Source organism: Ovis canadensis, chromosome 3 (assembly GCF_042477335.2).
Source record: "Ovis canadensis isolate MfBH-ARS-UI-01 breed Bighorn chromosome 3, ARS-UI_OviCan_v2, whole genome shotgun sequence".
Classification (NCBI taxonomy): Eukaryota; Metazoa; Chordata; class Mammalia; order Artiodactyla; family Bovidae; genus Ovis; species Ovis canadensis.
Window position 1 is genome coordinate 210649736 of NC_091247.1, and position 15640 is coordinate 210665375.

At 35.3% G+C, this 15640-nt stretch overlaps 1 protein-coding gene across 2 annotated transcripts; it reads right to left on the minus strand.

The window, feature by feature from the left end:
- Nucleotides 1-1851: 1851 nt before the first annotated feature.
- On the minus strand, nucleotides 1852-15250 carry LOC138435971 (killer cell lectin-like receptor 2). Of its 2 annotated transcripts, XM_069581305.1 has the most exons (8): nucleotides 14955-15250; nucleotides 13378-13449; nucleotides 12979-13074; nucleotides 11620-11715; nucleotides 8348-8446; nucleotides 7332-7474; nucleotides 4205-4311; nucleotides 1852-3631 (listed from the first exon to the last, which is right to left on the minus strand). In XM_069581305.1, the coding sequence occupies exons 2-8, from the start codon at nucleotides 13445-13447 to the stop codon at nucleotides 3529-3531; spliced, it is 714 nt and encodes a 237-aa protein (XP_069437406.1). In that variant the 5' UTR covers nucleotides 13448-13449; nucleotides 14955-15250; the 3' UTR covers nucleotides 1852-3528. The 2 variants fall into 2 exon arrangements, with proteins under 2 accessions (XP_069437406.1, XP_069437407.1); XM_069581306.1 differs by lacking the exon at nucleotides 11620-11715 and having other exon boundaries at nucleotides 14955-15217.
- Nucleotides 15251-15640: the final 390 nt, after the last annotated feature.

Genomic DNA, 15640 nt, shown 5'->3' on the forward strand with positions numbered 1-15640 from the left:
ATTTTAATTTTTTAAAATGAATTTTGTTTTTTAGAACAATATACATTTACAGAAAAAGTTTGCAGATAGTATAGAATTCCGTATATTCTGAAATCAGTTCCTCTTTAATTCATTTTTTAAAAAAATCTTTAATTCTTACATGCGTTCTCAAACATGAACCCCCCTCCCACCTCCCTCCCCATAACATCTCTCTGGGTCATCCCCATGCACCAGCCCCAAGCATGCTGCATCCTGCGTCAGACATAGACTGGCGATTCGATTCTTACATGATAGTATACATGTTAGAATGTCATTCTCCCAGATCATCCCACCCTCTCCGTCTCCCTCTGAGTCCAAAAGTCCGTTATACACATTTGTGTCTTTTTTCCTGTCTTGCATACAGGGTCGTCATTGCCATCTTTCTAAATTCCATATATATGTGTTAGTATACTGTATTGGTGTTTTTCTTTCTGGCTTACTTCACTCTGTATAATCGGCTCCAGTATTAGTATTGCTAATATATTTTGTTGTAATTAATAAACCAACACCAGTGTATTTTTAGTAACTAAAATCATAGTTTATTCATGTTTCTGTAATCGTTTTTACCTATGTCCTTTTTCTAGTCCAGAATCCCATCCAGGTTACCACATGACATTTATATGTCATGTCTCTTTAGGCTCTCCTTGGCTATTACAGACTTTCCTTGTGTTTGATGATCTTGATAGTTTTGAAAAATGCTAGGTAGGTATATTTTAGAATATCCTTCATTGAGATAGGTCTGACATTTTTCTCATGAGGAGATTGGAGTTCTAAATTCGGGGAGGACGACAGAGTGCAAATTGTATTACATCATATCAAGCGAATAAACTGTGAGCATGACTTATCACTGTTGATGTTACCTTTGCTCACTGAGGTGGTGTTTGTCAGGTTTTCACTCTAAGGTTACTCTTATTTTCCCTCTTCCATATGACTCTGTAATAATTTCTTTGGAAGGAAATCATTACGTGCAGTAAGTACTTAAGGAGTAAGAAGTCCTATCACTTTTAGGCAAGAGCATCTACATTATTTACTTAGAATTTTTCTGCATAGGAGACTGTTTCATCTCCCTTGATATTTTATATTGGGGTTATAATTAATACTATTTCTTTTCTGTGATTTTTGCTGCTTAAATTGTTCAGGCTATGGCCATTGGTAATTCCTTTACCTAGTTGAGATATCCCTACAGTTTTAAGCACTCCTCCATTTTTTAGAACTACAAAAATCTCCAGGCTCTTCTTATGTATTTCCTACCTCTATTTTAGAATCAGCCATTTTTCTTCAAGTAGCTAAGATTTTATTTACCAGTAATGGAATTATAACTTAAAAAATGGCCACTAAGTAAGTTTTTTCTTCTTTGCAAAAAAGATGTTAAAACAATTTTGAAAAAGATAATGCAGGAAAACTCACATCACTTCACATCTTCCTATAAATTCATAATAATCAAGATATTGGTGAAAGAAGGCAGATATTCAGATCAATGAAATAGGATAGAGTTCTGACAAAACTGCCATGATAATTCAACAGAAGAGTACAATTTTCAAAAAATGGTGCTGAAATAACTAGACATCTTTTTGCAAAATATTTTTAAACAGAATTCAGTCCATACTTTGCACTATATACAAAATTAATGCAATGAAATATAGAATTCAATGTAAACTTAGAGCTTCTAGAAGAAGGCATAGGAGAAAAATTTTCAAGTTCAGGTTAATGAAGATTTCTTAACTAAAAATTTCTTAAATATAAAACCTATATGTTTAAAAATATATATATATTCACATTAAACTTCTGCTCATCTAACTTCTAAAAAGAATGTTAAGAGAATACAAGGTATACTGGAAGGCAGTATTTATAAAACACATGTCTCAAAAAATATTAGCATCCAAAATATATAGAGAACTCTCAGAGCTTAATAATAAGAAAGTGAACAAACCAATAAAAATAGGCAAAATTTTTAATCAATCTTTACCGTAGGAGATCATATGAAAGGATGGTGCACATCATTTATTCAGTTCTGTTCAGTCATTCAGTCGTGTCCGACTCTTTGCGACCCCATGAATCACAGCACGCCAGGCCTCCCTGTCCATCACCAACTCCCTGAGTTTACCCAAACTCATGTCCATCGAGTCGGTGATGCCATGCAGCCATCTCATCCTCTGTAGTCACCTTCTCCTCCTGCCCTCAATCCCTCCTAGCATCAGAGTCTTTTCCAATGAATCAACTCTTCGCATGAGGTGGCCAAAGTATTGGAGTTTCAGGTTTAGCATCAGTCCTTCCAATGAACACCCAGGACTAATCTCCTTTAGGATGGACTGGTTGGATCTCCTTGCAGTCCAAGGGACTCTCAAGAGTCTTCTCCAACACCACAAAAAGCATCAATTCTTTTGTGCTCAGCTTTCTTTACAGTCCAACTCTCACATCCATACATGACCACTGGAAAAACCATAGCCTTGACTAGACGGACCTTTGTTGGCAAAGTAATGTCTCTGCTTTTGAATATGCTATCAAAGTTGATCATAACTTTCCTTCCAAGGAGTAAGCGTCTTTTAATTTCATGGCTGCAATCACCATCTTTAGTGATTTTGGAGCCCTCCCCCCCAGCAAAGTCTGACACTGCTTTCACTGTTTCCCCATCTATTTCCCATGAAGCGATGGGACCAGATGCCATGATCTTCATTTTCTGAATGTTGAGCTTTAAGCCAACTTTTTCACTCTCCTCTTTCACTTTCATCAAGAGGCTTTTTAGTTCCTCTTCACTTTCTGCCATAAGGGTGGTGTCATCTGCATATCTGAGGTTATGGATATTTCTCCCGGCAATATTCATTACAGATATACAAATATATCTTTATTATACCACACCTTTATTAAAAATAGTTTTAAATTTTTTCAATATTAAAGTTAGTAGGACACTAGCAAATGGAATTCTCATACACTGCAGATAGAAAGCAAAATGGTACAGCCACTTTGCAATATGGAATCACACCCAGAAGTCAGGACTTGCCAGAAAGCATTCAAGCTATTAGTTGTGGTATAGGTCACAAACACAGATCTATTTGTTTTCTTTCTGTTACTATACTGTCTTTCTGCTAAAAAGTAAGGAATCAAACAAATGCATATACAATTGATACAGAGTAATGACTTCACTTATTCTTGGCATTAAATCCCAGGTAAAATGTACATGACAGTGACAACATTTTGCAAGTTTACTTACTAAATCTGTGTGAGTTGCAGAAATTGACTACACAGTCCTAAGGTTCATGAGAAGCACTAATACTTTCTCGCTCTGCCAACCTGTGCTCATAACTGGTGTGATCTGGGATTTATGTTTCAAAGAGGCAGAAGTGGAGGCTCCACAATGTATCTCTATCAAGCTAAAATATAGGTGCAGCCCATAACAAAGCATTCTGATATGAGAGATATACAGACTGGACTTCCAAGGGCCTGAGTTTTTATAAGGAAAAGTTGTTGTATATGTCTTTGGTTGTTGTTTCATTAGGTAGCAAGACAAGCTATCTACTTCTCACAAATAAAGTGCATGAATCTGGAACAGTCAGCAGCAGACATCTTCGTTGCTGTAATACTTGCACAGTTTCCCTTGTTTGACTCTTTCCAATCACTTAAAATAAAAGCATATAAATAATGTAAACAAGACATTCACTAATGCAAACATAAGAAATATTGGTTCAAAGGTAAGGTATATATATTTTTCTTTCCTTACAAGAAACTATCCCTTGGTGCCCTAGCCTTTCCTAAAACATACTTTATAAGGATTATAGCAACGAGTTGAAAAGTCTCCCTCTCTATATATACACTCATTTTCTGAACTTAAATTCTTTGTATGTGTGTGTCTGTATGTACATGCAATGCTCATGTGTGTGCTCAGTTGCTAAGTTATGTCCTATTCTTTACAACCCCATGGACAGTAGCCTCCCAGCCTCCTCTGTTCATGGGTTTTCCCAGGCAAGAATATTGCAGTGCATTGCCATTCTTCAAGGGATCTTCCTGATTCAGGGATCAAACCTGTGTCTCCTGCATTACCAATGGATTCTTTACCACTGAGCCACCTGTATATGCCCATATATGCATGCATATTTGTCTATATAGTGAAAGTGTGCATTTCCCTATATACTTTTCAAAATGTAAACTAGAATATGGAACTTATTATTTACTATCTATTCTAGAGACTTACAATTTTAGAAAAGGCTTTGACTTATCTTCCCATGTCCATTGATTTCTGGTTCCTTTACGAGATAATCCAATCCAATAGAAATAGGATAGTCCACTTTGAATGAAGTTCTGCAATAAAAAGAGATATTTCTATGAGAAAAATGTCTTTTCATAATTCTGAAATGAAGTAATAATCTTTTTAATCTTTTTATTATTTTGAGTAACAAAAAGTATAAAGATCAACTTCATCCTGATTCTGTTCAAATGATAAAATAATAGAATCTTAGTTATATTTATTAGATATAGTGACATAAATGAGACAGAAAATAACACCGTCTTAGCTTACCTATCTTTTTTTTTGTTATAGATTTTTTGAATTTAAATCATTTTTAAATGATTTAAAGCTTTTATTGAATGTGTTGTAATATTGCTTCTGTTTTATGCTTTGGATTTTTAGCCAAGAGGCATGTGGACTCTTAGCTTCATGACAAGGGATCACATCTGTACCTTGTGTGTTGGAAGGTAAAGTCTTAACCATTGGACCACTGGGGAAGTCCTGTACCTGTCTTATTTAATCTTCAGACTAAAATACCTTAATTTACTTTCAAAACTGACACAGTTTTGAAAACACAGTTTCCCTTGTTTGACTTTCCAATCACTTAAAATAAAAGCATATAAATAATGTAAACTAGACATTCACTAATGCAAACATAAGAAATATTGGTTCAAAGGTAAGGTATATATGTTTTTCTTTCCTTACAAGAAACTATCCCTTGGTGCCCTAGCCTTTCCTAAAACATACTTTATAAGGATTATAGCAACAATTTCTTGTAGCTCAAGAAAAAAATTCTGAGCAAAATTGGTTGGTATTTTGAGGTTCAGGTGTGACAGATGTGAGGTTTTACCAATGTCATTTAAATTTTTTTATTCAAAAGTACTGTGCTTATTTTTTGTGAAGTGAGCATCTTGAAGAAGTGGTCCTTATTCTACCAGATGAGATGTTTACATAGGTATCTGGAAATTACTTGATAAGTACAAATGTAACTGATGTTCATCTTGTAACTTAATTTTTACCACATTTATGCACATATATTGGGATTTCCCTGGTAGCTCAGTGGTAAAGAACCTGCCTGCTAATGAAGGTGATGAAAGTTTGTTCAGGACAATTCCCTAGAGAAGGAAATGGTCACCCACCCAAGTACTCTTGCCTGGGAAATCCCATGGACAACAATCAATCCCATGGCAGGCTACAGTCCATGGGGTCACAAGAGTCGACATGACTTAGGAGCTAAACAACAAACAACAGCAATGTACATATATTATCTCATGTGATCTTCCTAAAAGATGTTGGAAAGAAAATATAACCAGTTTTATTACAAGCAAAGTAATGTGTGAAAGGGAACTAAAGAGAGTTTCCAACTATAAATTCTGTACTTCTCTATTATGCTTTAGTTTTTACCCTTAGTTTGTTTTTACTTTTCCTTTGTTTCTTTCACCATAGAGAATATGGCAAAAACTTAGTCTCTCTACCCAGAAAAAAATTACATACATACCATCTATTCTTAAGATTTGATATTCAATTTCATGGTTTTCATAGATGGTCTTATTTCTTGGTGAAGATATCCTACATGAAAGATTAGGGCTTCTAGACTAAAGGTAATTTTTGAGCCCACCAGGTTCCTCTGTCCATGGAGTCCTCCAGGCAAGAATACTGGAGTGAGTTGCCATTCCCTTCTCCAGGGGATCTTGCTGACCCAGGGATTGAACCCAGATCTTCTGCAATGCAGGCAGATTCTTTATCATCTGAGCCACCAAGGAAGCCCCTTGGAATAAAAAGGAAGTTAATCCAGATCTGCAAAAGTCTTCTTTTCAGATTCAGATTTGCTTTGTTTTCTTGATGGTTTTAAAGTTCATATTTTTATAGCTATTTATGAGTTGTTAAAAGTCAAAGATATGGGTAATTGTACTCTTACAGATAATTGAGTGAGTCTTAGTGTCTGTGAAAGAATATTAAAAGATTCTCCTTAACTTGGAGTGTAAGAATATATTTCTTGAAAGAATAATAATAAATTATTTCTCTATTCAAATCAAGGATATTGATAAGGATTATGAAATATTTAGTTCAATTTTCTTGGAAGTTAGTATGAGTTAAAATTTAATATGAGCTTGAATTAGTTGATCTTCAATTTTAAATTCTTACTAAGTCTTCCTTTTACCCTAAACTCAGTGGTATTGTACTTCTTGATTTTGTTGGAGGTAAAATGACATTTTTTTTCAGAGAGAAGCTACATTTCCATGAAATTATCAGTATGAAAATATAATTATTTTTTTAAAAAATGATATATTTTAAGCATAATTTTTTTCCCTAATTGTTTCATGTTCCCCTTTACATTTGCTCTACTGGAAAAGTTCTAACTGTGGGTGAATTAGATGAATTAAATGAAATTTTAATTTCATTTCTACTTGTATTTCTGACCTTAAGATGAGAACTGTCTAGATCTTAATCAACTTACAACTACAAACTGCTGCTGCTGCTAAGTCGCTTCAGTAGTGTCTGACTCTGTGCGACCCCATAGACGGCAGCCCACCAGGCTCCCCCATCCCTGGGATTCTCCAGGCAAGAACACTGGAGTGGGTTGCCATTTCTTTCTCCAATGCATGAAAGTGAAAAGTGAAAGTGAAGTCACTCAGTCATGTCTGATTCTTAGTGACCCCATGGGCTGCAGCCCACCATGCTCCTCCATCCATGGGATTTTCCAGGCAAGAGTACTGCAAACTATGGGCACTCAAATATTATCAAGCATTAAGATTTAGCTAACAGGAGTTCCCCAGTGGTCAAGTTGTTAAGAATCTGCCAATGCAGGGGACACAGCTTGGATCCCCAGTCCAGTAAGATTCCACATGCAACAGACAGCTAACCCTATGCACTACGACTACTGAGCCTGAGCTTTAGAGCCCATACTCCACAACAAGGGAAGTCAGCTCAATAAGAAGCCCTGTTACCACAGTTAGAGAAAGCCCAGGGATAGCAAGGAAGACCCAGCATGGCTTAAAAAAAAAAAAAAAAAAGATTTAGGCAACAACTAATGGCCAGATGGCCAGGGGAATAAGATGAATACAGGGTGAGATGGAAAGCAGAAATACGTCACCAGTTCTTCGTGATCTTTTATCTTAAGAAGCATGGAGTTCATTTCCTTGCAGATTTTTTTACTTTCTTCAAAGTTAGTCAATTCATCCGAAAAATAGTAACATTTCTGCCCACAACAGGACCATTTACTTTTACATTCCTTTCCTTAAAAACAAAAGATATTCCCAGGAGACCATTCAGTGTGTATTTTGAAAGGAAGGCTCTGTAACTTAGCTACTGAGGAATCCTTTCTAGTCCTTGTAAAACCATTGATTTCATGAGCTGGATGGACTTCATTTCTAAGTTCCTGGCCTTGGGGAGATGACTTGCATGTCTCCGAATCTATTCATAATACTATTAAAATTCTCTAGGAAATATATCTTAGAAAATTGATGTTTTTTCTCACAATCTCTACAGATAGGAGTTCACAGGGGAAAACAACTTTTTTGTATTCTCTGAAAGAAAGTGAAAGTCGCTCACTCGTGTCTGACTCTTTGCGACCCTGTGAACTAAACAGTCCATGGAATTCTCCCGGACAGAATACTGGAATGGGTAGCCTTTCCTTCTCCAGGGGATCTCCTCAACCCAGGGATTGAACCCAGGTCTCCCGCATTGCAGCCACAAGGGAAGAATTCTCTAGACTAAGTAAAATCTATAGGTACAGAGCTGATCTTAACTTAGCATTGATACATTGTACCTGTTTATGTATATCAGGTACATAAACCTAGTACCTGATCTACATATCCACAAGAGAGCATCTGATAATGATTAAAGAATGTGCTAAAGGAGAGTTAGAACTTTTTGGTAGAAAAAGTATTATTTTGTGAAACAGTGATTTAAAAGAATATATCATGTATACAGAAGAATCTAACCACTGGGAAAGACTGAGTTGTTTTTTTTTTTTTCCCAATGAAATGAAATGAAAGTTGGACTCCACAATCGGCTGATTCTAAAATAAAATCCAATTTGAGCAGGTTATCAAGTGATTGAGAGAAGCAGAGAAGAAACATGTCGGTCTCAGTCTTTATGTCTACATACCTGTGTTAAGTGGTTTCTCTTTGAGAGTCATGTTTTTAGATGTGGAATTTTCTTGTGTTCCATTGTCCAGCGGAGGCTCTGGTAATTGACCCTGGAAAACTTTACTGTACATCATTAGCTCTAGGAAGGCATAACATGGGGCAGACTAATAGGCATAATTTAAATTTTAATATGTCAGTTAATGTTCAGGATTTTAATTCCTGTGCTTTTTGGAGAGATAAGACTATATAGGAAGACAAAAAGTTACATCATAAAAAAGCCTTTGGGAATGCTGCTTGCTGCTGCTTGCTGCTGCTGCTGCTGCTAAGTTGCGTCAGTCGTGTCCAACTCTGTGCGACCCCATAGATGGCAGCCCACCAGGCTTTGCTGTCCCTGGGATTCTCCAGGTAAGAACACTGGAGTGGGTTGCCATTTCCTTCTCCAATGCATGAAAGTGAAAAGTGAATGTGAAGTTGCTCAGTCGTGTCTGACTCTTAGTGACCCCATGGGCTAGCAATGGCTAATCTGAAAATAACATTAAGAAAAATGTTCCATTTATAATAGTATCAAAATAATAAAATATTCAGGAATACATTTAACAAAGATGTGTAAAACATGTACTTTCAAAAGAAAATCATCAAAAATTAAAGACTTAAATAAATGGAAAGATACCTCATATTCACCTTACATCACACATGAAAATTAACTCAAAATGGATCAAACACACACATGAAGAAGTTAAAATTATGACATTAGATAACATAGGTGAAAGTTGTGATCCTGGATTAGGCAATGGTTTCTTAGATATCATACCAAAACATATGTGGTCAAAGTAAGAGTATACTGGGCTTCATCAAAATTAAAAGCTTTTACACATGAAAAGTTACTACAAGAGAGTGAAAAGTAATACAAATAATGGGAAAATATTTACAAATTATATAGCTGATAAAAGATTAATATATAGATTAATTATATCCATACAGTGGAACATTTTTTTGGCAATTAGAGGGAATGCCATGTTGATATATCCTATCATGAATGACCCTTGGAAACATCATGTTAAGTGAAAGAAGCCAGTCACAAAAGACCATGTATTATATGATTCCACATTTAAGAAATGTCCAGAACAGGAAAATCTAGAAAGACATAAAATAGATTATTGGTTGCTTTAGGCTAGCAAATTTTGAGAGAAATGGGAAGCAATAGCTAACAAGTGTGAGATTTCATTTTGGAGTAAGGAAAATGCTCTAATATTGATAAAAGTTAGGCTTCCCTGGTGGCTCAGATGGTAAAGAATTTGCCTGCAATGCAGGAGACCCAGGTTTGATCCCTGGGTCTGGAATATCTCCTGGAGAAGGAAACAGCAACCCTCTCCAGTATTCTTGTCTGAGGAATCCCATGGACAGAAGAGCCTGGTTGCCCACAGCTCATGGGGTCACAAAGCATTGGACACAATTGAATGATGAATAATCTGTTTCATGGTTGTGCACCTCTGAATATACTTGAAGTCACTGAATTTTACTCAGTAAATTGGGAATATATGGTTGGAGAATTTTATGTTAATAAAAGTAATATATATCTGTTATATACATGATTATATGTATACACACAGGCATACAATTCAAAGAGTTTGGTTTATCAATAAATGCTGCAGAGGATGTGGAGAAAAGGGAAACCCTCTTGCACTATTGGTGGGAATGTAGATTGATACAGTCTCTATGGAGAACAGTATGGAGAGTCCTTAAAAAAAACTAGGAATAAAACTATCATATGAAACAGCAATCCCACTACTGGGCATATACCCTGAGAAAACCATAATTCAAAAAGACACATGTACCCCAATGTTCACTGCAGCACTCTGCAATATTCAGGACATGGAAGCAACGAAGATGTCCACTGACAGATGAGTGGATAAAGAAGTCATGGTCCATATAAACATAGAGCGTTACTTAGTCATAAAGATGAATTTGAGTCAATTAAACTGAGGTGGACAGACGTAGAGCCTGTTATACAGAGTGGAGTAAGTCAGAAAGAGAAAAGCAAGTATTGCATATTAATGCATATATATGGAATCTAAAAAAATGGTCCTGATGAACTTATTTGCAGGAATAGAGACGCAGAGGGAGAGAACGGACATGGGGACATGAAGGGGGAGGGGAGAGTGGGACGAATTGGGAGATTAGGACTGACAAACATACACCACCATGTATAAAATAGCCAGTGAGAACATGATGTAGACCATAGCAGGCTTAGCCTGGTGCTCTGTGATGACCTAGATGGGTGGGATGGAGGTCCAAGAGGGAGGGAATATATTTATACATATAGCTGATTCACTTCACTGTACAGCAGAACCTAAAGCAACATTGTAAGGCAATTATACTCCAATAGAAAATAATAACAAAAAGTCACAAAATGGTTTTAGACAGAGAGAACTGACATCAAGTTAGGGAATTAGAAAATACATCATGGATGATTTAGAAATGTCATCCATGTCCTATGAAATGGGCCTTGAGGGATGTCTAAAATGTCCATAGGCAGAGGGAGGCTACATGAGGAAGCCTGTCTAGATGAAGAGGATAGCATAAAGAAACGTACTGTGGCGGAGAGACTTAGAGAACCTTGAAGACCAGCAAACTATCTTAAGTTATCTGAAGCCAATTTGGACGTAGGGAAGAAAGCTCAAAATCATTTGGTTGAAATAAAACTGTGATTCACAAAAACAAATATAAGTAGGGGAATTTTAACATAATTTAATACAGGATGAGACAGTTTCTTGGCATTTTGATGACATGATCATAGATATACTCGGAGAAGTTTATCTGGCAAGAGCAATAGGATTTTGAAAGTCTCTTGACTTTGGGAGGTGACTGTAATAGTATAGGAGCAAAAGCATTGTTGGGTTGTATTAGGTGTTTTTGAGAATAAACAATTTTAAAAAGTTTGGACTGCAGAAAGGAGATTGCAGGAGGACTGGACCATTTGCAAAAAGGCGTCAGAGAGTACCGAGAAATTAACGTGCGCAAAGTATGATCAGTCATCAATAAAGTCTGAAATGTAGTTTTTCCTGGAAGTATCCTGAATATGATCCAGGCTGTGTCAGTAAAGAAGACATCAGAAACTTTTGAGGAACTTGGTAATTGTCCAAGTGATTGCATTAGTGGTGATGGTGGAAAGATTTCTTGGGTAGCACTGGAGATCATAGCTTTGGAACTACTAGGAAAAGAAGACTGGTTAAAATAATAATTCCCAAGGAAGGAGACATTTGGTTCAGGGCACAGGTCTTGTGAACTTACCCATAAATCCTAAGATTCCTGTGGTTAAAAGGAGAAGGAAACAGAAGATTCCAAGAATCACTACTGTGAAAAACCAAGGAAATGGAACTGAAGACCCTGTCCGGAGGAGGGGAAAAAAAAAGAGGCTGAGAAGATCAGCAGAGTAAAGATTAAGTTATAGAGCAGGGTTTAGAGGGAGATGTTCCATAAATTCAAAACCCTAACTCTTGAATGTCTTCAAACTTGAAATTATAAATTGAAATGGATAATGAACAATTTGAAACATCAGTGAACTGAGAGTTATTCTGTTCTGTTAATATGTATCTCTTAGGAAAGTCACTTATTCTGCTGCTGCTGCTGCTAAGTCACTTCAGTCCTGTCTGACTCTGTGCGACCCCACAGACGGCAGCCCACTAGGCTCTGCCATCCCTGGGATTCTCCAGGCAAGAACACTGGAGTGGGTTGCCATTTCCTTCTCCAATGCATGAAAGTGAAAAGTGAAAGTGAAGTCACTCAGTCGTGTCCGACACTTCGTCACTTATTCTAACTTTATCAAAATAAACCTCTGATTCATCTCTATGATTTATAAATACAAAGTAAATATCAAATATAGGTATTTGGTTTTTGGAATGCAAACATACTTCTGAAACATATCTGTATAAGTCAATTTGATTGACCCATGATCAGAGTATATTTATAATTTTATAAATATTGTGTGCTTCCATGCATACAAAGTATATATATATATATATATATAAATACCCATAATTTTCTTATTGGAACTTCGCTATAGTTTCAGCAGTAAAAGAAATTATATCTCCAAACATGTATCAAATAATATTAATCACTCGTTGTTTCTTGAAATTTCATAGAACAAGTGGATAATGACATCAGAAAAGTCACAATTGTTTCCAAACAAATTGAAAAGAATGAATGCTCCCACTTGATTGCTCAGTTGCAAATTTATGTATATAGCACGCAAACTACAATAATTATCTGCAATATACTAAATCTGGTCATTTCATTTTCAATACTACTTTTTTTGTTTAGGTTATTGGATATAGTTTAAACAACCCCATGAAACTGGGCAGGCTTAGTAATTTGGTACCAAGGTAAACTGAGCAATTGGAGATGTAAGCTAGGTCTGGCTTCCCTGGTGGGTCAGTGGTAAAGAATCCACCTGCCAAGCAGGAGATGCAGGTTTGATTCCTGGTTTGGGAAGATCTCCTGAAGAAGGAAACGGCTGCTCACTCCACTACTCTTGCATGGGGAATCAATGGACAGAGGAACTTGGTGGGCTACAGTCCATGGGGTCGCAAAAGAGTCTTACATGACTTAGTGACTAAACAACAACAAGCTAGTCCTCTACATAAACTTTACCTTTTTCTTCAGGTGATTCAGTTCTTGTTATCTTTGTCTGGTTGGACTGTGAAGTGACTGTTTTCACTTCTGTGTAAATTAGCTGCTCTTTTGTCTCTGGAGATTAAAAGAGAAATCTTTTAATAGTCACACTATTTCTCATAAAGCATGTAGGTTATAAATATGTTTGAATAGAGTTGACAAAGTTTTTTTTTTCCCCAATAAAGGAGATTTATGTAATTTTTTTCTTCCTACTATGTAAAGTCCACTAGGTAGATTTTTTAAATGACAAAATCTTGAGAACGAGTTAGACATAATGTGTCATATGCTAAATTAAAATGAAATTACTTATAAAAATTATTTACCAAAGGAAAGAATAATAACATAATTCAGTAGGGGTTGGGAGCAAAATGCACTCACGTTCTTTGCGCTTTGGCTTTTTGGAAGGAATGTGCTTCACCGTTGCATACGCTGCATGTTTTCCACTCATCTCTAAAAAATTTTAATAACAATTCTAAGACATATAAATCTACAGGTTTTTGTTTAAACCAAGTTTTCAGGTTCTATCTTTCCGGGTTCTTTGTGTATTGCTGACATCACTATTTCATGCCATTTAATTACTGATGTATGACTTTACTTTTGCAATTTTCTTTTAAGAAAGATTTTTGTCTCAGATTATTTTCTTCCCCATTCTTAAAATTATCCATTAACATCTCTTTAGATATCATTTCACCTATTACCTGGAGTTCTCTGAATGTGGTATATACTTCAACTTTAAAAGGGTAACGGTGCTATGACATTTGAAATATTCATATTACACTTAAAAACTCTCTCTATCCAGAAAAATGCCAATATAAATTTTATGAGTCATTTTGTATTGTAAAGATAGTGTTACATAATATAGTCTAAAATTTCTCTTTCCTCAGTTCTCCTGATATTTTTCTATCTTTTTATCTTCATTTCTTTTTCATGATTAAAGATAGTTTACTTCCCATTATCTTTGAAAGAACCTCTTCCAACAAGTCGTTAAAAATGAAAGCCCTAAAAATGTGATTCAAATTGGTTTATTTGTAATCAAGTAATCCTGTAGGGTATGTGGCATTATGTCCATAATATTTGAACATATAGGTTAAAAGCAACCATATGTTTATTTTACTTGAAATAAATTAATATATATATATATTTATATTAATATATTTATATTAAATTGATATTGCTATTTGCAATTTTTTGAAAATTTAATTTACTTCAAATAGTTTAAATATAATTTTGATAATAACAAAAATATTCTATATAATAGAATTCTGATAACAAAAAAATTAAAAATTCTTATGTTCACTAGTTTGCCAGCGTGTCATCAAACAAAATACTTTTTATATATTTTCATTTCCTCAGAGAATTGCTCTCCATTGTTATCTTTTATAATATGATTAAAATATATAGGCCTCTGTGTTCATAATATTCACTTATGGCATTTAAACTTTCCTAAAGATAACTTCTCATAAGACAACACAATTGTACAGAAATAGATTTATAATGCTTTTAAAAATTCTTTACCAGACTTGGAATATATGAACAATATGGAAGCTACATCACATATATAAGAAAATTCTGGATGTAGGTGTGAAATAGAGATACACAGTGTTATACAGACAAGAACAATTAATCACTGATTAAATAACTATTTTATTACTCATATCTTGCCTTCATTGATGTGATCATTTGGTTTATCCACTCAGTTAATCCAAGAGATATATTGAAATATTGGCTAACAACACTATGGTTGTATTCAATGGTAAACCATGAAAAAATATAAGGTAATTTACCTTGTAAAGTAATTTTTAAATCTGAACGATTTAGCTCTTTTTCCTACAAGATTAAATTTACTGAATTACTTTTTAAAGTCTCTATTCTTTGTGCTCCATATATGCAATCAAGTGGCACTGGTTAAAATGATATACGCTGAGAGCAACAGCTATAGGTATAGTTGGTGATACCTGTGTTAGTTCGGCGATTTCTGCTGAAGTCTGGTCCAAAGAGAAAAGGTAAACCCCAGTGGGCGAATGGCACAGATGTGTGAGCTGGACTCAGGATGGCTCTTCTGTCTGACTTACTTCACTCAATATCAGTTTGTAGGTCCAATCAGCTGTACTCCAATACAAAACAAAAAGGTTAAAAAAAAAAAAGATGGTTCTTCCTGGGATCTAAATATGACTGGTTCTTGCTCCAAAGGAGCTTCAGAATTTGCCAGCTCCTTGTGACTATGTAAGAAAGCAGCTCGTATTTGAACTTCAGGCTTTACCATTTGCTTTTTTTTTTTTTTTTTTTTAACAGAGAAAGGTCGTATTTTAACAGGGCAGATGACTGAGAAAAATAATTTAAAGGGCCATACTCACTTTGCACAGAATCCAAACACTGCATGTTTAAAAAAAAAAAAAGCGGGGTGGGGGTGGTCATTAACACCACTATGACCACCACCAAATGCTAGGATTCTAAATATAATCCCTATATCAAACACTAGTTTGGGCTTCAGACACTAGTTTGGGCTTTAAATAGCAACTGTACATAATGATATATTTAAATTCATCTTCTAAACTACACTAGTGAAAATATATGAATCCTAATAGTCCATCTTTCTTCACATTATTCTGAAGGGGATTTTGAATAATACGTTTGAAGATGT

Excerpts from the sequence above, each read along its gene's own strand:
- LOC138435971 (XM_069581305.1), bottom strand. The coding sequence starts at position 13,447 with ATGAGTGGAAAACATGCAGCGTATGCAACGGTGAAGCACATTCCTTCC. Across the intron at positions 7,475-8,347 it reads AGAGAAACCACTTAACACAG|GAAAGGAATGTAAAAGTAAA; the intron begins GTATGTAGACAT and ends TTTGTTTTTAAG. Across the intron at positions 4,312-7,331 it reads TAAAAGATCACGAAGAACTG|AACTTCATTCAAAGTGGACT; the intron begins GTGACGTATTTC and ends TTTTTATTGCAG.